Raw genomic sequence first — 21,083 nt, 5'->3', positions numbered from 1 at the left:
ATATATGCATATGATTTTTGTTTGGTACATATAGATATGCATATGATTACAAGTCAAATAAGCCATCAATTATTGCTAATGCAGCATCCATTCTTTATTTGTCTCATAACAAAAACATGCTAATATTTTAAACCCAACTTTTAGGCAAGAAGCTACTATTAGACCCTTTTTTTTTTCTTTATTTAATTCTTGTTCCCTACTGATTAAATATTGAATTTGTTGCCTGTTGCTTGTGGAAGCAACTTTGACTTTATAGTTTGGTTTGATAAAAGCAAACAGAAAATGTAGGCATGTAGGGTGGCATTTATGATAATGAAAGATGGGACCCACCCCTTCAATAGAGTTGAGTACATTATTGGAGAAATTATTGTTAAAAAATCCAGATAATGTTGGATTAGATACTCCAACAACCCTAATCTTTGTGAATGAGTTAAAGCACTATAACAAATCTTGTTGATGGATCAACAATCCTTTCTTTAATCCAAACCCAAAATGGAAAAATCTAATTTTCACTTTATTTTTAATAATGAAGATTATGGATAATACCCAAAATCTTAATTTTTTTAATTAGAAGAAACAAGAAATCTAGCCATCTTAATTTCTTCCAGCTGCGAGATAGATATTGTTACCAAGCTAATCCCTGATTTGTCAATGGAGTTCTTCAGGTCCTGGAGGTGGTTAAGGGGTTGAATTTTTTAGTGCATAAGACAGGAAGAAAGTACCAAAAGGGGTCATGCCTTTCCACCAAAATCTAAGAAAAACATCATGTCTTGAAACATTTGAACGATAATTTGCGACAAGTGAGACTTCAACTGTAATTCCATTTTCCTAGAAGTGGAAAGTTGAGCTGCGTGAAATCTGTGAGAAGTTGACTTTAATCTTTAGTTTCCAGCCTGATTTTTTGGACCAGGCCCGTCTTGCTGTCCCTCAAGCTTTAACTTGTTTTTTGCCAAGCCTGAAAGCAAAGCAGATTGGCCTGAAAGATGGATTTTCTTCTATTTGATCTTATCTTCATTTGATGTACTCATGAAAAAACCATAACGGTAGATGCAAATTAAAACAAGGTCAAGAACAAGCATCCTGCTGAGCCTAAGGCATAGATGAATGCTGGAATATGTCTTGATCAATGCAGTTGAATCCCCCACCATGACTAAATTTGTCAGTCTGCCTGTATTTCTTATCATACACTGAGTCATTGATGCTTGAATTTCTTCTAGTGTTCGCCCCTTTGTCTCCGGCACTAGCTTTGCAATGAATCTGATGGCTAGCCCAGAAATGCTTGCAAATATGAAGAATGTTCCAGGAATAGTGTAATGATTAATGGTTTAGTATGATAACCCCAGTGGAAGTAATGACACAGAGAGAATAATCAGGGAAAGAGTGGCATTAGGCATCACCAGCAGAGCTCCGTTGGAGTAAGAAGTTGAAAGAGTAAGAAACAACCCAAGAACAAAACCAGTTCACCAGGTTGCAAAGGCTTCCAGCTGAGCCCTTTATATTTACAGGAAATATCTGGGAAAAGAAAAGACCGTCTATTAGCTATACATTAAATGAATGACGAAATCAAGACAGAAGTTGTTGACTAGCCTCTGACATTATAATCCATGGAATTCCTGACATGCCTAATGAATAAAATCCCGCTACATCTGATTGCAGAACTATACAAATAAACCTTATGTATCAGATAATAGAACTCAAGCTAAAAATGTGACAAAGGAATCAATATGGTTGATGGAAGTCGAGAAATTTTAGATGTGATTTGAACTTTATTGATCTACGGTACATGTGAAGACCTGAACCAGTGTGCTCCTGACATAAGTTTTGCACTATTATCAGAAAAGGAGACACAAGATGCTTTTTCCTTGAATTTTTCACGACAAATATTGGAAATAACCTCGTATGAATCTACCATTGTTCACGGCATCTGAAATAGTTTAAAGACCATGAAACAATTAGCACTAGGCATAGAAGGGCCACTCTTTATATTTTCTGCAAATGAGAATTGCAAACCACCACAACCTAGTAACAACGCCAAAACAAATGACAAAACTTAATTATGGTTACTTGAATTCTTTGCAGCATACAAAAGCTTTTAGAATAGAATTTAATAAACAAAGATTGATGGATAACAAGTCATTTCATGTTGACATTTGATCATCTGCGCAGTTTCTACAAAGCAGCTCAAAAATAGATTGGTCTCCTCCATCTCTACATAATAGATCCAGTAGCATTGTCGCTGTTGAAGAATCTGCAGAAAATCCTTTATCAACCATCTCATGTAAAATTTGCATTGCCCTTGACACATCGTTGTTTTGAAAAAATCCTTTGATTATTGTATTGTAAGAACAACTATTTTGCAAGCAGCCATTCAATTCCATTTTCCTAAATAATTCATACGCTTCCTTTAGTAGCCCTTCTTTACAAAGTCCTTTGATCATGATATTACAAGTGTAAACATCTGGCCGTAAACCTTTGACTGGTAGTGCACAAAACAATTTCCTTGCAAAATTAAGTTGCCCAACTTGAAATAAGCCATCGATTAAGATATTATAGTGGACTATGTAAGGTTCTATCCCACTGTTCTGGATGATATGAAAACTGTCCAACGCCTCATCAACATGACCATGCTTGCATAAGCCATGTAACAAAGTAGAGTAAGTGATCGCGTCTGGAACTAGGCCACAAGCACTCATTTCTTCAAAAAGTTGTCGTGCAGCTGAAAGTCTACCTAGTTGGCACATGCCATTAATAAGAGCATTGTACGTAACAGTGTCAGGTACTAATCCATTTCGAGACATTTCGTGAAAGAGAGCCATGGCCTCATCTATTTTTTGATCTTTACAACATCCATTGATCAAGATGTTGTAACCATAAACATCAGGTACGCAACCCTTAGTAATCATCAAATTAAAAACTTTTCTAGCCTCATCCATTTTGCCTTGCAAGCAATATCCATCCATCAATGTATTATATGTAATAGTATTGGGGTCAACAATTTGTTGAATCATTCCTTCAACAATGTCACAAGCCTCTGAAACCCTCCCTTCTTTGCAAAATGCATCAACCAAAATATTATAAGAGACAACATCTAATTTGCAATTGTTAGCAACCATTTCAGTCAATAATCTAGTAACTTCCTTCCACTGACCTGAATTACACATAGCATGAATTAAGGAACTATAAGTCACAACATTTGGCAGAATGCCTTTACCTGTCATTTCAGAGAAAAGGTTTAAAGCCTCAGGTACAAGCTTGTCCTTACAAAGACTGTCAATGATTGTGTTGTATATCACTATGTCGATTAGGCAGTTATTTTGTTCCATCTTCCTTAGCAATCTACTAGCCGCACTAGTGTATCCTGCTTTACAAAGACCATTAATTATCGTACTATAAGTAATCAAATTAGTTTGGTAGCCATTCCTGACAATGTCATCAAACAACACCACTGCTTCAGCTATTTTACCTTCAATACACAACCCATTGGCGAGGGTGGTAAATGTAACGGTAGTTGGTTGAATACCCAGCTTCAACATTTTTCCCAGAAGCGAAAACCCAAAATCCGTTCGATGCAAGCGACAAAAACAATTAAGCAAGATGCTGAAACTATAAACATCATGTCTGATTCCAATTAATTCCATTTGTCCAAACAGAGAAATAGCAGTTTCATAATGCTTCATTCTAACAATGGCACTAACTAATTGGGTAAATTCAGCAATAGAAGGGATGGGACGGGTGCGAAGCATGTGATTGAACAAATCCAAGGCATCATCAATCCTGTGAAACCCATACCTGGATTTCTTGAAACAGGAGGAAGAGGTAGAGGAAAAAGGGGATTGGAAAGAAGAAAAGAAAAGAGGAGGAGAAACAGAAAAGGAGAAGAAAGGAAGAGAAGAGAAAGAATGGGAGTTACCAAGTAGAAGGAGACGCAATTGCAAAACAGAAGAAGGAGAAGAAGTGCATTTCCAGGTCCTCATCATCATCTGCTCTTCACTTGACAAGAATGGCCAAGGGTGGGTGGTCATCAGTTGGCTTCAATTTTCGGACCACTAACCCCCCCTTTTCTCTTTTCAATGTGTTGGTGGTCTTATTTTTATTTTATTATATTTTTAATGTTTCTAATTTTAGATTCCTTCCCCAAATATATATATATATATATATATATATTTATTTATTTTTCTAAAAATAATAAAAAAGAAATTGCTAAATTGTTTTTTCAAAACTTCAATAATGAAAATTGTTTTTAACTTTAATGTTTTTTATTTTTATAAATAAAAATTATACCATCCATAAACTGTATTTGTAATACAAAAAATTTAAAAATAAAATTTAATGTCAAAAAATAAAAAAAATATGATACATTAAAAGAATAAGAATTATAAATTTATATTATATATAAAAAAAATCCCAACAAAATTTTCACCCTTAACCACGTGAAGGCTTTAAGAAAAGTTGTGAAGTTTGAATAAAGCTTCCAACAATACTTCTGAATTTTGTCACGTTGATTTTAGAGGAGGGAGTTGTGATATGTTTGGTAAGTAAGCTGAGGGTATAAGCTGGACGGGTATGTGCAACGTAGGGGTTTACTTTTAATGTTTATAAAAGAACAGCAATTTTTCTTTATTTTTCCATATGTTCCAAGTTTTATTTGATACCGTTTTACTGTTAAAAAATTTATAAAAAATTAATAATATTATCATACTCTGACGACTGCTCAATGGGTTTCATCGTATCTTCGAGTTTATATGTTAATAACTCTTTTACATATTACAAATGTGATAAATAAAATAATAAAATATCTTTTTTATTCATATATTTTAAGTTTTCTTTTATATCGTTTTATTACAAAAAAAAAACGTTATATAAATTTAATAATTTTATCATATTCTGATGAATGCTCAATAGATTAATTTTATCAATATAAAATACCATCAATTACTGAATTTCATTATATTTTTAAATTTATATATCAATAATTCTTTTACATATTACAAATGGAACGAATAAAACCTTACTGAAAGTGACATTGTTACTCGAAGTCAATTTCTTGATTTTCTTGTTTCATATTCTAATAGACATTATTTGGGCAGTTATTCGTGACAAAGTTAGATTTCAACTGTATTTTCCATTTTCTAAAAGTGGTCAGTTAAGCTGCATGAAAGTTGTGAGTCGTTGACTAATCTTTAGCTTTTCCCGGTCTGATTTTCAGGTCCAGGCCTGGCTTGCTGTCCATCAAGCTTTTACCATGTTTTTTGCCAAGCCTGAAAACTAGGCAGATTGGCTTGAAAGATGAAGTTTGATATTACTTCATGATCTTAACTTCATTTGATGTACTCATGGGAAAAACCTTAAAGGCCAATGCAAACTAAAACAAGGTCAAAAGCAAGCATCCTGCTGAGCCTAAAGAATATATCAATGCTGGAATATGTCTTGATCAATGCAGTTGAATCCCCCACCATGATTGTATTTGTCAGTATGCCTGTATTTCTTATCGTGCACCGCGAGTCATTGATGCTTGAATTTCTTCTAGTGTTCGTCCCTTGGTCTCTGGCACCAGCTTTAAAATGAATATGATGGCTAGCCCAGAAATGCCTGAAAATATGAAGAATGTTCCTGGAATAGTGTAATGATAAGTAGTTTAGTATGATAACACCAGTGGAAGGAGTGACAGAGAGAAGAATGAGGGAAAGAAAGGCATTAGGGATCACCAGCAGAGCTCCATTCGAGTAAGAAGTTGAATGTATAAGAAACAACCCAAGAACAAAACCAGTTCACCAGGTTGCAAAGGCTTCCAGCTGAGCCCTTTATATTAACAGGAAATATCTGGGGAAAAAAACCCATTTGTTGCTATTAGCTATGCGCTAAATGAATGAAGAAATCAAGACAGAAGTTGTCGACTAACCTCTGACATTATAATTCATGGAATTCCAGACATGCCTAATGAATAAAATCCCATGTACGTCTGAATGCAGAAATATACAAATAAAGCTTATATATCAGATAATAAACCTCAGCTCAAAATGTGACAAATAAATAAATATGGAAGTCATGGGCAATTTGGATTGGAACTTTATTGATCTACAGTGCATGAAAGAACCTGAACCAGTATGATCCTGACACAAATTCTGTACTACTATCAGAAAAGGAGACACAAGATAGTTTTTCGTTGAATTTTTCACAACAATTTTCATGCTAGAGTTAAAAGCATCTGATTTGTTTCTCAATTGTTAAATAAGAAGAAAATGGACGAAAATGTTCGATACAGATGTAATCAACAGTAAAACATTTTTGAGGAAACGAACACAGAGAGTGTTAGTGTAATTTGAATTACCAGGATGCCAATAAGCGCTATAAATGGAGTGATTTTCTCCAACGAATGAAGATCCTGCTCATGACATTTCATATCTTTCAGGAAATAGAAGATAAAGGGAAATTAAGATGTGGAAAAGAAAATTTCTTGATGGTGCAGTTAAAATTTTATGTTTTGTTTTCGAGAAACCTGCAAGAGGAATGACACTCCTGTAAGGAAGCACCCAAAGAATGTTCCAACAACAGAAACCTGCAAAAATATTTGGATTTCAGTACTAGTTTCTCAATTTAGTTGAGATAAAGGTCATTTGATTATTCTATGTTCTAACCATTAGAAGAGGCCGTCTCCCAGATGAATCAATTAAAAGTATACCGAGAATGTTCATGACAATCTGCATAAGGATATGTACAGTATCAGAGAAGCACCCCATGATGAATTCTGAATTAATATTACCATTCAAATAGATTGACACCTGAGTTACAGCTACTGCTATAATTCCTATAGTGCTTGGAAACCCTGTCGAACAAATTGTCAGTCCCTTCACAACCATGCAGTTTTTAAGTTATTTGGAGCATTTTTTTTACTATAATTTACCAGCTAAATAAAAAATGCTGTTAGCATAATATGCAAATCCTTTGTATCCTCCAAGTTGTTGTAGTAGCATCAAGCCAACTCCTACCTGTGGCGAAAATCTCATTATATCTTTGGATCAAGCATGTCATTTACAGGCAAGAGAGAAACTATGAATCAACGAATGTGACTCACAATAACTGAATGAGCATCTTTTGAACTGAACACATCCAGAATTTTATCTTCAGAGCAGCGTTGCAAGTTTTGGGTATAATCCTGCAAGATTTTTTAACAGATCAAAATTGCACTCTTAGTTGAAGGTCAAAAAAGTTCAGGCTTCCAGATTTAGTCCAAGGAATGACTACTCTTTAAAGGATATTATATTCAAAATTTACTTGGATTTCTGCTGCTTCTTGAGAAATATCAGCACTCATTCCTCTAAGGCACTGCAGAGAAGTTTTGAACTCATTGTCTCGACCATTCTTAGCCTGCGGGAATGCACATCCATAATTGAGTACTCTAGGTGTATTCTGTTGGCATTTCTATTTCGTTAAGCCAACACCAACTGTTTTAACTGTGTATTGTTTCTATGACCGGAAAAAGATCAGAACCAGGCCATATGATTATGCAGCAATCAAAATAGACAGGATTCAAAGGATTCAGACTAAGGTGAGATTTCAAGACAGAAAAAAATAAAGCAAACACAATTCTGATAGAACTCATGGAACTGAAGATTCTACTCACCAGCCATCTAGGAGATTCCGGAACAAAGAACAAACATAGGACCGGTATTAGACAAGGAATGACACCTGCAAAATTGCAATGGTCGGAAAATCATTAATGCATTCCTTGTGTGTTGTAAATCTACAATGCAGCAAAGCAGCATGGAAAGAAAAGACTGAAAGATGCTACCTATCAGAGCCAAGGTGCGCCAATAGGTAATAGAACCAACAAAATATGCAACCGAAATGCTACAAATTGTGATTGCCTGTAGATTAAGTAAAAATGGAAACCAAATCATAGACCCTTTTAGTCCAGAATTTACAAAAGTCCAATACCTATAATGCTCAAATTTACCTGAACTAGTGATGAAAATCCTCCCCTAAGATTCTTAGGAGTTATGTCTGCTACATAAACAGGTCCCTACTTGGCATTAAATAAGACATCGTTATCGATCACATGGTGAACTGCATCTAGTAGATAGATGAAGTCTTACAGCAATTACCACATAATTAAATACTGCAGTTCCAAATCCCAGTGAAAGCCTTCCAAGATACAGTGACCAAGCTTCCTGTCAAAAATCATTGCAACATTCAGGATTATGATGTGAGAACAAGCCAATAATGTTATAACTAGTTAAAAGAAAGCTTGTAGAGAATGGAGTAAGAGGAAAGGTGAGGATACAAGACCTTGGAAAACGCTATAGCTAGCCATCCCATGATTTAGAATATATTCAATATCCAGAAGGTCTGCCTCATGAGAGCAACCAAAAATCACTAGCTGAAAACTTGATAAAGCTTTAATGATGTAGAATAGATGCTCATGTATTCAGAAAACTCACAATTTTATGACCAAAGAAATCTGATATTCTTCCACTAGCTATTGCTCCTGCCATTCCTCCGATTGTCAATATTGAACCAAAAACTGAATACTGCACAAGTGATGGAGAAAAAAGAGGGAAAGTGAGGGTCAGGTAAACAAAAAAAACTCAGAAAAACTGGCTTTAAGCACATCCCAAAACAGTGCAGTGCATTCTTCTTTGACCATATAAAGGCACTTTTTCAAATATCATCTATGATTCCGCAATGATCCCCACGAAAATGTGGTGAGCTACACAACAACTGTTTGGGGGAAGGGAAAAACTCTGCAAGTTGAAACTCCTTTCTGACATTAACATCAAGTTAATTATGTCTTAATGTTTTTTAGCCTGGCACCTCTGCCACAGAGAGACCTAGCTCATCTATGATTCCAGACTCCGCAGGTGATGAATATCCACCCTGCAAAGCAATCATGTAAAATAAGTATAATCATGAGTACGATCATTAATGCCTCAATGATAGAGAGAAAAGAATCATGGATGTTAACTCTAGGATCCAACTATTCAACCAAACTAAAGTCTGGTTTCGCTCTTGCTTTCCTCAGACGGTTCTAACAAGAAAATGTGGCTTGGAAATTTTATCCTCTTGTGGCCGAGTGATTATTGCAGTAAAAATAAACGGCTATAATCACAAAAGCAATTGGTTCCAAGATGCAAAAACCAGAACAACACAGTAATCCTAATCATACAGCTAATAATATGCTAGGAATTAGTAAAAGAATAGGAGAATTTGAAGTGGCCACTAAGTACAAATTTATTCATGTTTGTCCTGGAAAGATCTGAAAAAAAAATTGTTTTACATTGTCTGCATAAAGTACAACCTAGAGTTCAAATCTATCAGACGAAGAGATCAAACTGCTACAGTCAAGACAAGGCATTAAAAACTAGGAAAAGATCAATGCATCTAGTTTTGGCCAGAGCTGTGGTCCTAGCAAAACCAGAATCCAAGATACATAAACAGAAGAAGATTCCTGATGTTACAAGCCAAAAGCATAAGCAGATAGAGAAGAGAGAGAGAGAGAGAGAGAGAGAGAGAGAGAGAGAGGGAGATGAATCATATTTGGATCACTCCATTGGATACTTACAGAGTACCCACAATTACTAGAAGCACAGGCTGCAACAGTGATGCCAAGAACAAGAGACACTGTTATAGCACTGGACTTTCTTGAGGGTACACCATCACCATTGCAGCTACTGACTATCAAAGGTTCAGTTGCTGATCCCCCCTCTATGCCTTCTCCCTCCATATCTATTGTCCCCTTGGAAAGCAGAATGAAGAAAGAGGGCAAAAAGTTGAGAGAGAAATCTAGACAGCAAGAGACAATGATTTTATAGTAATTCTTTAAGAAAAAACGTGTTGTTTTCTCATGCAGAAATTAATGTAGTTGTTTATTGAATAGTCCTATCTGCAAGTTCCACGTAGCAAGTTCTCTGCGGCTACCATTTTCTTTCCCTTTTTTTTTTAAATAATTGTATTGGACAATTTTGCCAGTTCCGACGAGATTGACCGCAATTGCTTATCGATCAAGTGTAAGGATTTCAGTATTATATTAGCATGGAAAAGTCAAGAACATGATAACCCTTCAGCAATCTTTCAATCTTGATTGCCCCTCCCACCCTGTAATGCTCATATCTTAGAAGCCAAAGCTGCCCTTTTGCAAATGGAAAGGAGAACGATGCAAAACGACTTCCCATTTGTTTCTAAGATACTAGGAATCTAGAGTTCATCTTGGGTCTCTCTTCACTGATTTGTATGGATTTTGCATGATCCTGTTTCAGATTTCCTGGTAAAAATCAAATGTTTCAGTAACAAATCAACCTTTTTAATGATCTAATGGCCTGTGTCTAATCTGACAATGAATCACTAACAGTAAAAGAATTTTCCATCAGCACTGTTCTTAATTGTTCATATAGGAGGATCAAGTACTAATGTTCTTTGTATTTGCTGATGGGAACATGTCTTGAAAGGAGAGCAAAGGGGCATGGCCCATGAGCCTTTCTTTTTTGTATATCTACCATTAAATCTTATCCACTTGTTTTATCAGCATTCCCTTTCCGGTTCCAGATCATTGCATGGCCCCTTGTGACTAAAATGATAACTCGAGATTCTTGGTAACCAAAACCAACTATTTTTACCTGCTTCTTCCTCTTGCCCGCTACTGTTTCAGATTTTTAGAGCTTGGGATCAATCAGCAATCCCACAAATTTAATTACAAACCTGATGAAAACTTAAATACATTGATGTATTAATTGGAAACATAAAAATATCCACGATTAGATAATGTCTCAAATGAAAGGACATTTGGATTTCTTCCTTGTCCTATTTGAATAAGACAAAAGTTGAAACGTGGTTACCTTTAGACCATTAATATAAAGTGGACTGTCAATTAATTAATAAATGATGGGCCCAGTTTACCAAACTGTGGGGTTCATGCATGAGATATGGGAACATCTCTACTTTTCAGTACCCACACTTTCATTACATTGGAGAAGAAGGGTTTCAGAAAAGAGTTGAAATGCAAAGGAAAATATTATTTTATAATAATTTTTATAAAAATTAGAGAGTAAATAGATGAAAAGTAAAATATAAAAAAATGATAAGTTTGGACAAAAAATTGATAATAATAAAATAATAACAAAAACACCCTTTGTTAAGGTGATAACTAAAGCAATTTATTCAAAGTGCCAGTATTCATATACATTGTTGACACACTTCTTCATATGCTAGTAAGTGATGCTTGTATTTCTTCTAGTGTTCTTCCCTTAGTCTCCGGTACCATTGTCGCGGCAAATATGGCATTCAGACCACAAATAGCTGAAAATATGAAGAATGTGCCTAGAACATATTGCAGTTGGAGAAGTCATTTCTTAGATCAAAAGCTAAAGAATGTTACCATTGACAAAGTGGTGGGGAGAGACTGAACTTACCTGCTGAGCTCCATTGAAATAAGAAGTTAAAGTTGTATGAAACAATCCAAGAAAACAAATTCCCAATCAAACTGGAAATGCTTCCAGCTGCACCTTTTATGTTTATGGGAAATATCTGAAAACAATGTCTTTCACTGTTGAATTGTGCAGTAAAACATATTTATGTTAGATTGTGGGGGAATTTCTGAAACAGGTGATAGGAAATTAACCTCTGCCACTATAATCCATGGAATTCCTTCCATTCCTACTTGGTATGACCCCATATAAAGCTGAAAGCAGAATCAAATAGTTAAGTATTTATCTCTCAATCTCTTGCATATGAAGCTTATAAGTACAGACTAACTAATTGAACCAGAGAGAAAAAGAAGGGCAGTAGTTTACTGGTTTTTATTTATCTCCTAATTTGCAATGCCAAAAGTATACAACTTACCCATATGCTAATGAGTGCCAAAATAGGGGTTCGCTCACCCCACCAGTTATAGTCCTGCTTGTGGTAACTGAAGTTTCAGTACATTGTTACATGCACAAAGGACACGGAATGGATAAAAGAATGTAGGTTTTTTTTTTTTTTTTTTGACTTCTATAAAGAAACCTATAAAAGGAATGATATTCCAGTGAGGAAGCTGCCGAAGCATAATCCACATGAAGAAACCTGTCACATAATACATATCAGCTAACTGTTTAGCCAGAAACATTATCCGAATTTAGAAGTTCTCAGTTTTCTGACCAGTAGAAGTGATCGTCTTCCAAACTTATCGATCAAGCTGGTACCAAGAAGGCTCATTAATATCTGTAAACATGTATGAATATAGGAATCTTCAGTTTCTGAGATATGCACTTCACATCCAAAGCTAACTTAAAACAGCATAGCACCTCGACAACAGCCAATGTACTAAGCCCGATATATTTTGATAAACCTGTCAGAAAAAGGAATTACAATAACTTAAATGCTGAAATTTTTTTCATTTTAATGTGATACAGACATTGTTAGGGTACATAATTTACCTGCTGAGACAAAAATAACACCAGAGTAATATGCATATGCATTGGCCCCTCCTGAGTGTTGCAGTGCCATCAGCCCTATTCCAATCTATGTGCAGTGTGAGGAGAATCATGAATCAAAGAAGACTTACAGAGAGAAATTAGAAAATTCGAAACTGCTTTACAAGGCTTACAATTAGGGGATGAGCATATTTTCGCTGAAATAAATCTAAAATTCCTCCCCATGAGAAACATTTCAGGGATTCCGTATAATCCTGAAAAAGCCATTCTTATTTATTTCCTCCAAGCAACATGTTATCTACGGAGAATTCCATGGCAGTGAGGGATCAGAGTTAGGGAGCAAAACTAAATTTTTGTTGCATTGTTTTGCAAAACAGTATCAAGTGCCAGTATCTAAACTAATGTTTAATTAAGACATTTTTGAAAATGTTTCTGGCTTAATGTCTCACAAGTAACAAGACAAAGCAATCAAAAGTTGAATTCATTTAGTTTTTGGTAAAGCACTTCATCTCGAATAAAATTGCAAAAAGAACCTTAAAATCAGACTCACCAGCCATCTAGGAGACTCTGGAATGAAAAATAGAAGTGGGAGTTGTAGTGGACTTGGAATAATACCTAAATGTGAAACCATTCCAAAGTTGAGCAAACTTCAGATTGCAATACTAATACAGTTTACATGGAAAAGTATCAGAAGTTACCTATCAGAGCCAAGATACGCCAACTGAAGAAAGGACCAATAATATACATCATTGAAAGGCCTATTACACCCATTGTCTGTGGAATCGGCTGCAGTAAGAATATGATGCAGAAAGTAATTGGCTACCTGAATTTAATTGAGTGTAAGGTTTACCTGTACTAGACCTGAAAATCTTCCCCTAAGATTCTTGGGTGTTATCTCTGCAACATATAAAGGTACCTGTTTGAGATTGAAATATGAATAGTTGAATACCATTATTAAATGACATATGATTAATAGTATCAAATTCGAGATGAAATCTTTGCAAGAGTTACCAAATAACCAGCAATTCCATTTCTGAATCCCAGTAATAGTCTTCCTGCATCAAGCAACCACGGAACCTTTCCAACACATGAAAATCCAACATTATTGGATTATGGAAAACCACAGGCACTAATTCAGTTAAGACTCCAAGATGTAATCTTCTAGGCAAAGGAACGGAGTCCATGACATAAAGGAAAAGTTGGCAGAGAATTAAAGACAGAAAAGCTAAAACCTTGCAAATGCTATAGCGAACCATCCCATAATGTAGAATAAGTTCAAAACCCACATTGTCTGTTTCAAGACATTGAGGAAATTAGACAGGATTTTGTAACTAAAACTCAACAAATGGCTTAGAGATGTTTGGTAAGCTCAGTAGTAATGTAGAATTTAGAAGCTTACACATTTACGACCTAGGAGATCTGTTGTCCTCCCACTTACTAATGCACCTAGAATTGATCCAATATTTAACATTGAACCAAAAAGTGAAAACTGCATAGCAAGAGAGAAGTCAAAACTTCAAAATAGTTTTTCTCTTTACCCCTAAATAGGTAATAAAAAAGAATGATCCGCAACCAAATATACTTACCTCTGCAATGGAGAGATCCAAGTCCTCCATGATTGCAGACTGAGTAGGTGATGAATATCCCATCTGTGAAAGAACTCATGAGAAAAGAAAGGGTAAACAGAAGGCTCAAGCAATGATTTTCATTAGTCAGATGCTAATTAGATAATCTAGGTATTTCAACAAGAAAATTGGGTCAAATTCGTAGAATAGATTGTCAACCACATGGAAAATTCACATTGAGATGCATGGAAGCTGGAAAATAGGTTTGAGAAGTACATTTTGCTTGCCACAGAATATGGTGATTAATCTACTTACAACACATCCAAAACCAAAGGAAATGCAAGCTGCAACAAAGGTGCTAAGAACAAGAGTAGTAGTGACACTTGAAACAGTCTGCAGCTGACCACCACCACCATGTCCTCGTCTACCAAGCAAAGATTGTGTCACTGTTGCCGCTTCTTCCCCCATCTATTCCTGTCTTTGAAGAAAAAAGAACGGGAATAATTAGGAACTCACATTAAATTTGGGTTGCTTTGTATCCCATTTGGCTAACTACCCATAATGTCACGAAACAAAAAGTTAAAACAAAAAATAAAGGAACATTTTTGGGTCTATAAAGCACTATAACTACTTGATTCCTTAAGTGAGGGAGTAGAGGAAATAAGCATGCACATCGCTCATGAACCCCATGTGACCAAAGCAGATAATGACTGGTGAATGGTGATGGCGCACATTCAGACTGTATTTGTTGGCTAGTTATTCAGTCACTGATGTACCAATATGGGACCAGGGCCGAACCCAAGTCATCCTGTGACTGGAATTTAACCAAGGAAAAGATGTTCTGCTCCATGACCATTGTGGTCCAGCGTCAAAGATAAAAAGGACTCTTATTGGGTTTTTGATGACTTTGTAATGTTTACTCATAAATTAGGAGTATAAATCCTTATTAAAATGTTCTTCTCCCCCTCCCTCCTACCTTCTTTTCTCTCTAAAATTTATTTATTAGTTGCTTTGACTTAAGCCTCCAGGATCTCTTCTGTGCCATAAAGAAGCTAATCCCTATTGATTATTGTCCTTTGGCTTAGAACAAGCTTAAGGGAGAAAAAAACAAGAGATGATTCAGCACAGTATCCTTTTAATTCTGGAGACAAAATCCTAATGGAAAAAATATCTGGACAAGGGCATGCAGATGACGCGACAGATTGCATAGTAGTCTTCAATGCCACCTGCTCTGATCAGATATTTCTTTCATTTAATTGCATTTTCAACTTTCAGATTTTGGATTCCTACCCCATTGTGTCCTGTGGCTGAAAATTGAATAATCTTCTACAAAGTTATGATCCACAAAAGGGATGGTGCCTCAAGTTTTCTGACAGATTGTTTCCCCTTATTAGAATATACATTATATGGAATAACTTGCAAGAATATCCTTCACTGTGAAGAATGAGTAATTGATGCTTGTATTTCTTCCAGTGTTCGACCTTTAGTCTCCGGCACCATTGTTGCTGCTAGGATGAAATTTGCACAGCAGAAGGCTGAAAATATAAAGAATGTTCCTGAAAGAATGCCCCAAAAACAGTCATTGTCTAAGGTTAAAAAGCTTGAGAAATATAAGATAATCAGTGGATAAAGAAGGCACCCATGCACCTGCTGAGCTCCATTTAGTAAGTAAGTTAAAGTAGTATGCAACAGCCCAACCAGTAATCCCACTGATGAAATTACAGATGCTTCCAGCTGAACCTTTTACATTTATTGGAAATAGCTGTGACAGAACCCGAGATGGTTGAATATGCATAATGAGTTCCTTCTGTAAACTCTTGATGAATATTGCAGAAAAAGAGATGAATGAATGAGTAAACAAAGGAGAAAACAGTTTGCAGACCTCTGCTACTAACAGCCATGGTATCCCTACGGCTACTACGAATGATCCCTTATACATCTGAAAGCGTAATCAAACATTTAGAATGTAAAAAGTAAAAAAAAAAAGATAGAAAAGTAAAATGACAGGGAACAAATCTGCATTACCAATATGCCAATGAGTGCCAAAATAGGAGTACCTTCACCCCACCAATTATAATCCTGCTCATTGGTCATTGTAACTGTGATGTCAGGACATGGTGAAATGCACAAAAAACATCGAAGGGGTGCTAATTAAGGTACCATTTTTCTAACCTTTAACAAGAACGATAACCCTGTGAGGAAGCTGCTGAAGCACAATCCAGCTAAAGCAACCTGCAAACAGATTCCACAATCATCATTTTGTTCAACCAAGCAATTGACTTACAGACCATTGGAAAATATATATCCTTTTTCTAACCAGTAGAAGTGGTCGCCTTCCAGATTTATCAATAAAGATTGTACCTAGAAAGCCAAGTAATGTCTGCAAAAAAGAAAAAGCAAAACATGAGTTAGTTTCTGAGATATGAATTACTCAGAAATTTGCTGCCCAAATTGACTTAAAGGTGCAGAAAACCTGAGCAGCAGCCAATGCAATGAGTCCAATCATGCTGGATATACCTGTCAATCGTCATAAACTAAAACTTGGTATAGTTAAATTTTCACAAGTGTTCTTAAAGTTGTATGAAGATTGTTAAGACCGGTAATTTACCAGCTGAGACAAAGATAACACCAGAATAATATGTAAATGCATTGACTCCTCCCAAACTCAACAGAGCCACCATGCCGGCTACAATCTACAAGGAATGCAACAGATTCTCAATGGAAATAATAACACAGATAGAGCAAATGGTGAATTTCAATCCAGTTACATGTCTTACAAGCAAGGGTCGGACATACTTCTTCTGAAATACATCTAAAATTCCTTCCTCTGAGATACTTTTAAGAGAGTCCACATAATGCTATTTATCACATCAATGGAAAATAAGCAACAGATAAAATAAACTGTAATTTTTGAAAAAAAAAAAAAAGGCGGGGGGGGGTTTACTTTGATGTCAGTTGCTTCATCAGAAATATAAGCTTTCTCTCCCCTGAGGCACAACAGAGCAGATTCAAGCTCTTTGTCACGACCAACGTTTGCCTGCACAGATATTCTCAGTATCTGAAGACCAAAGTGGAGATTAGTAACAGAATCTCAAATTGGACTCACCAGCCATCGAGGAGATTCTGGAATGAAGGAGAGGAGTGGGAGTTGGAGTATACTAGGAATGATGGCTGTAATATAAACATTATTCCAGAACTGTTACAACCTTCGGATTGCACAACCAATTTTCTGTGCATGAGAGGAAATAGAGGTTACCTATTAGAGCCAAGGTGCGCCAACTGACAAAGGAACCGACCACATACATGGATGACATGCCCCAACAAGTCATCAACTGCAGATATAAATAGGATAAGAACCATGAGGCAGAAAGTGCATGCAGCCTATTTTTGATTAATGGTAAAGTTTACCGGTACTATGGCTGTAAATCTTCCCCTGAGGTTCTTGGGTGTTATCTCTGCAATGTAGATGGGCACCTATTTTGGATTGAAATGTTAATACTATTATCCATCTTCAGACATTCAAGAAGACATGGCTGAAATTGTATAAAGAAAAACTTCACAAAAGTTACCAGATAACCCGAAATTCCATTTGTGAATCCCAGTGAAAGTCTTCCCAGGTCCAGCAGCCAAGGAACCTTTTGAAAACACATGATAATTTTTGTGTGAATCATGAACTTGAAGCGAGAAATGACAAAACTGATAATAACAGCTTAAACAATATTGAACATCCTCTGATTATTCCAGCTTAGAAAATCAAACTTTTTCTGATACCTTTGCCTATCACGTTACACAGTCTATTTCCAGTAGCCTAGTGAAAGTTTGGATCCGTCTTGGTAAGTAAATCAAACATGTCAAGAAAGAAACCTTATGAGAGAATGAGCAGAAGAGCTGAAACCTTTGTAAATGCTATGGCGAGCCACCCGCTGATGTAGAATATATTCAGAATCCACATGGTCTGATTCAAGACATGGGGTTAGACAGTTTGTAGAAGTCTAGCAACTTATATTCAACAGTTTGGCTTAAAGATTCCTAGCAAAGCTTACCAATTTGCGACCAAGCAAATCTGTAATCTTCCCACTTATTACTGCACCTAGAATTGCTCCAATATTAAGTATTGAACCAAAAAGTGAAAACTGCAAAACGGAGTATTGACTGTGAAATCAGAAACGCTTGAAGGACTACTAATTGCAATTAAATTCACAAAGCAGAACATTCCATGTAAATTTGTTGCTTCATAGATCCTCTCTGTAACCAAAAGAGGCCTTCTTGAGTTGAAACTATGCCACTGTTAATGAGGTTCACAAGATTTACAGAAAAGAAGGGAGGAAAACCACATTGAAGCAAGGATTCACACAAAGTAGATGCATATGCCAAAGTTTCAATAAATTAAGCAGAGGGCCAATTGGCTTGTTTAGTTCTGCAGTAGCCTTTTTTACTCGCTAACATGGAGGGAGACGATGCCTCTGAACCAGATTCTCTATTTTCAGAATTTTAAACAGCAATGCCTACGTTTCACAATTTTTCCTGATGAAAACTTTCACTAATCAGGTTCTGAAGCCTTAACATCAATACCCCTTCTAGTATTTAGCATTTGTCCAGGCAAGCAATGAAAATTGCCCATCAGCAAAGCAGACAAAAATCTAAATATGGTTAGTGGTTACGTCTGCCATAGAAAGTCCCAAATCTTCCATGATTGAGGACTGAGTAGGTGATGAATATCCTATCTGCAAAGCAAACCAAATAAAAAAGTTCAGCCTTGTGAGAGTCACGGACAGTTTTAACTGGTTAACATTCAATGAAAGCAGCACTTACAGCACATCCAAAACCAAAGGAAACGCAAGCTGCCACAAAGGTGCTAAGAGCAAGAATGGTGGTGACACTGGAAGCAGCCACTGACCCTCCACCCCCAACAACAACGCCAATATTTTCTTCAGTGTGAACAAGGTCTCCATGTCCATGTCTGACAAGCAAAGACTCAGTTACTTCTCTTCTTTGCTGCCCCATAGCTCGTTTCTCTAAATCACAACAGAAGTTTCTGTTCACATTGACTAAAATTTTTGACAGATTTTTTCTTAGGGACTCCACCTACTGGTAATTTGTTAATATGATACAAATAATTTATGCCTCTGGCCCCCATAGCTCGTTTCTCTAAATCAAAACAGAAGTTTCTGTTTACATTGACTAAAATTGTTTGACAGATTTTTTCTTAGGGGCTCCACGTACTGATAATTTATTAATATGATACAAATAATTTATGCCTATGGCCAGGCCAACTGCTCCAAAAAGGTGGGTCTCCTATCATTAAATTATTGGCAGAACATCGTTTGGGATCCACAAAAAAGTTTCAGTGTCGGACGGTCAATCATTGCATGCACATTATAAAATTAAACCACGAGGGATTTTCTTACTTAATTTAATGGGAATTAGATACTTATTGTTTTTATCATATGTATGCATAGACGGTTCAATAAGTTTAAAAATTTAAAGTAAAATATTTAAATATTTTTTTAACTTTTTGAGATGTAAAATTTTTAATTAAATTTTTATAATCAAATTTTTTTAATATTTCTTTTTCAATTAATAATATAGTTAATCTATTTAATCTGTCTTAAATAAGATTTTATTAATTTTAATTTTGAAAAACTTCTTTTTTTTGAAATAACTCTTACTGAAATTGTTAATATTATTCTAAAAGTAATAAAAGCATTTGAAAAAAAATCGAGTCTTCTTATATGATTAAGTATATCAATTGGACTGTTTTCTTCCTGTATAATTTCTTTTAAAATTTTTAACTCTGAAAATAAATCTAAACCATCAATATCAAAATAGTTATTATATTTTAAGGAACATTCAAGATTAAGGCAGTATTCTTTCAAACTATTATCATATAATGACTTTAACTTTTTACCACTATTGTCACGTCCCAAACCCGAGACATGACAGACGCCGCATACCTGTAAGATATAATCCTACAAACATGCAAGGCTCCAAAACATATATCTTATATCAATTACTAAAGGAGATTAATATACTTGAAGAATATAGTGATTCATAAACTATATCTGTCGATAGAATTTAAAAAGATCAAAAATTGACAATATTCGGAATTTAGTCTCTAAAACCATAAAGCTAACATGTCAAGAAAAACTTTAAATACTAATTTAAGATTGTTCGATGTTCATAATATTTAAATAAAACTTAGATAATCTAAATGCTATTAGATTAAACATTATTTCTCGAAATTTTCTCGTAGTTGACCAAATCACAACCTAAAAAAAAAAAAACTTTGAAGGAATGAGTGAGCCAAACTACTCAACAAGTAACTAACATCCTTTCAGCTGAATTAAGCATGCTTAAAACATTTAGGCCAAAATATCATTAGTATAAATATCAAAACAAAAAATTGGATAATCTTATTCAGAATCATATACTTTAAAATTTTTACTTGCAGATAACTGAACAAACATATTTTACCAATATTTTAAATCTTAGTGGTCTCCTGTAACATGCCACGACCACACTTAACCCCTGTGGCATAGGTCAAAAATAAATTCACAATTAACCCCGATGGCACAGGTAAGAAATCTATCAAAAGCAACCATTGACTGCATTGAACAGATATCACAAATACCACTATTCTGTAAATGATGAGATCAATCTCTAATCACAAAATACATGTCGACATGGCTAATATTTAACCCTCATTGGCAGGGTCAGAGCATAGCCATACTAGGAGACAAAACATAAACATATATTTTTAGATTACCCAAATTCACAAAACGGTAGTATTCAGTTTCACAAAATACATATCGTACACATCAAAAGCATATTTATTTCAAATTAACTATTTACATATGTAATCACTAAGATAATCATGTATGCATATATTAGAAAAAAATCATATATATATATATATATATATATATTTCAAAATTAGAAATCATATTTTACAAAAATTTCACATTCTAAAATTCAATATTTGAAAATAATATATATATATATATATATATATATATATTTTGCATGCTCAACCCGATTTTTACATACTATATGACATAACATATTATACATAATATATGAAATTCAAATCCACATTAAGGCTAATTTTTAGGAT

At 35.2% G+C, this 21,083-nt stretch overlaps 3 protein-coding genes and 1 pseudogene across 9 annotated transcripts; all 4 read right to left on the bottom strand.

Annotated features, from left to right (window-relative positions):
• Window positions 1–1,959: 1,959 nt before the first annotated feature.
• On the bottom strand, window positions 1,960–4,082 carry LOC18600339 (uncharacterized). Its single transcript, XM_018121152.2, has one exon. It carries the CDS (start codon window positions 4,020–4,022, stop codon window positions 2,139–2,141), a length of 1,884 nt encoding a protein of 627 aa, XP_017976641.2. The 5' UTR covers window positions 4,023–4,082; the 3' UTR covers window positions 1,960–2,138.
• A 1,192-nt stretch (window positions 4,083–5,274) lies between these two features.
• Window positions 5,275–9,796, bottom strand: LOC18600338 (sugar transporter ERD6-like 5; annotated as a pseudogene). The gene is made up of 18 exons (XR_016026550.1): window positions 9,560–9,796; window positions 8,812–8,874; window positions 8,439–8,528; window positions 8,287–8,346; window positions 8,103–8,168; window positions 7,955–8,020; window positions 7,790–7,865; window positions 7,622–7,686; window positions 7,273–7,365; window positions 7,073–7,153; window positions 6,902–6,986; window positions 6,780–6,823; window positions 6,636–6,698; window positions 6,497–6,556; window positions 6,329–6,382; window positions 5,900–5,959; window positions 5,706–5,820; window positions 5,275–5,610 (listed from the first exon to the last, which is right to left on the bottom strand). The product of XR_016026550.1 is annotated as a sugar transporter ERD6-like 5 (transcript).
• Window positions 9,797–11,187: 1,391 nt separating this feature from the next.
• On the bottom strand, window positions 11,188–15,068 carry LOC148763015 (sugar transporter ERD6-like 15). 5 transcript variants are annotated; one of them, XR_016026554.1, is made up of 15 exons: window positions 14,285–15,068; window positions 13,991–14,053; window positions 13,804–13,893; window positions 13,640–13,695; window positions 13,416–13,485; window positions 13,255–13,320; window positions 13,103–13,178; window positions 12,955–13,019; window positions 12,408–12,492; window positions 12,276–12,319; window positions 12,130–12,192; window positions 11,995–12,054; window positions 11,833–11,886; window positions 11,612–11,671; window positions 11,188–11,517 (listed from the first exon to the last, which is right to left on the bottom strand). XR_016026554.1 is itself a non-coding variant. In XM_088806976.1 (13 exons), the coding sequence occupies exons 1-12, from the start codon at window positions 14,435–14,437 to the stop codon at window positions 11,995–11,997; spliced, it is 891 nt and encodes a 296-aa protein (XP_088663102.1). In that variant the 5' UTR covers window positions 14,438–15,068; the 3' UTR covers window positions 11,188–11,671. The 5 variants fall into 5 exon arrangements, 1 of the variants encoding a protein (XP_088663102.1); XR_016026552.1 differs by having other exon boundaries at window positions 11,188–11,310; window positions 11,403–11,671; window positions 11,833–12,054; XR_016026553.1 differs by having other exon boundaries at window positions 11,188–11,671.
• A 133-nt stretch (window positions 15,069–15,201) lies between these two features.
• Window positions 15,202–19,183, bottom strand: LOC18600336 (sugar transporter ERD6-like 15). 2 transcript variants are annotated; one of them, XM_088806974.1, is made up of 18 exons: window positions 18,782–19,181; window positions 18,631–18,693; window positions 18,013–18,102; window positions 17,865–17,924; window positions 17,539–17,604; window positions 17,378–17,443; window positions 17,226–17,301; window positions 17,076–17,140; window positions 16,914–17,006; window positions 16,747–16,827; window positions 16,578–16,662; window positions 16,443–16,486; window positions 16,287–16,349; window positions 16,142–16,201; window positions 15,995–16,048; window positions 15,852–15,908; window positions 15,617–15,731; window positions 15,202–15,525 (listed from the first exon to the last, which is right to left on the bottom strand). In XM_088806974.1, exons 1-18 carry the CDS (start codon window positions 18,971–18,973, stop codon window positions 15,401–15,403), a joined length of 1,455 nt encoding a protein of 484 aa, XP_088663100.1. In that variant the 5' UTR covers window positions 18,974–19,181; the 3' UTR covers window positions 15,202–15,400. The 2 variants fall into 2 exon arrangements, with proteins under 2 accessions (XP_088663100.1, XP_088663101.1); XM_088806975.1 differs by lacking the exon at window positions 16,747–16,827 and having other exon boundaries at window positions 18,782–19,183.
• Window positions 19,184–21,083: the final 1,900 nt, after the last annotated feature.

Source organism: Theobroma cacao, chromosome 5 (genome assembly GCF_053813885.1).
Source record: "Theobroma cacao isolate CCN51 chromosome 5, ASM5381388v1, whole genome shotgun sequence".
Classification (NCBI taxonomy): domain Eukaryota; kingdom Viridiplantae; phylum Streptophyta; class Magnoliopsida; order Malvales; family Malvaceae; genus Theobroma; species Theobroma cacao.
The sequence above is the reverse complement of the archived record's forward strand: the minus strand, read 5'-3'. Positions and strand labels throughout refer to the sequence as shown.

What these genes read in the sequence shown, in the direction of transcription:
- LOC18600336 (XM_088806974.1), bottom strand. Translation starts at nt 18,973, where the DNA reads ATGGGGCAGCAAAGAAGAGAAGTAACTGAGTCTTTGCTTGTCAGACAT. An exon ending in ATTTGCTTGGTCGCAAATTG is followed by an intron (nt 17,925 to 18,012) that starts GTAAGCTTTGCT and finishes GTCTTGAATCAG; the next exon opens with ACCATGTGGATTCTGAATAT. An exon ending in CATGGCTGTTAGTAGCAGAG is followed by an intron (nt 15,732 to 15,851) that starts GTCTGCAAACTG and finishes GTTCTGTCACAG; the next exon opens with CTATTTCCAATAAATGTAAA.
- LOC18600339 (XM_018121152.2), bottom strand. Translation starts at nt 4,022, where the DNA reads ATGACCACCCACCCTTGGCCATTCTTGTCAAGTGAAGAGCAGATGATG.
- LOC148763015 (XM_088806976.1), bottom strand. Translation starts at nt 14,437, where the DNA reads ATGGGGGAAGAAGCGGCAACAGTGACACAATCTTTGCTTGGTAGACGA. An exon ending in TGGTTCGCTATAGCATTTGC is followed by an intron (nt 13,486 to 13,639) that starts AAGGTTTTAGCT and finishes TTCATGTGTTGG; the next exon opens with AAAGGTTCCGTGGTTGCTTG. An exon ending in GTACATTGGCTGTTGTCGAG is followed by an intron (nt 12,193 to 12,275) that starts GTGCTATGCTGT and finishes ACATGTTTACAG; the next exon opens with ATATTAATGAGCCTTCTTGG.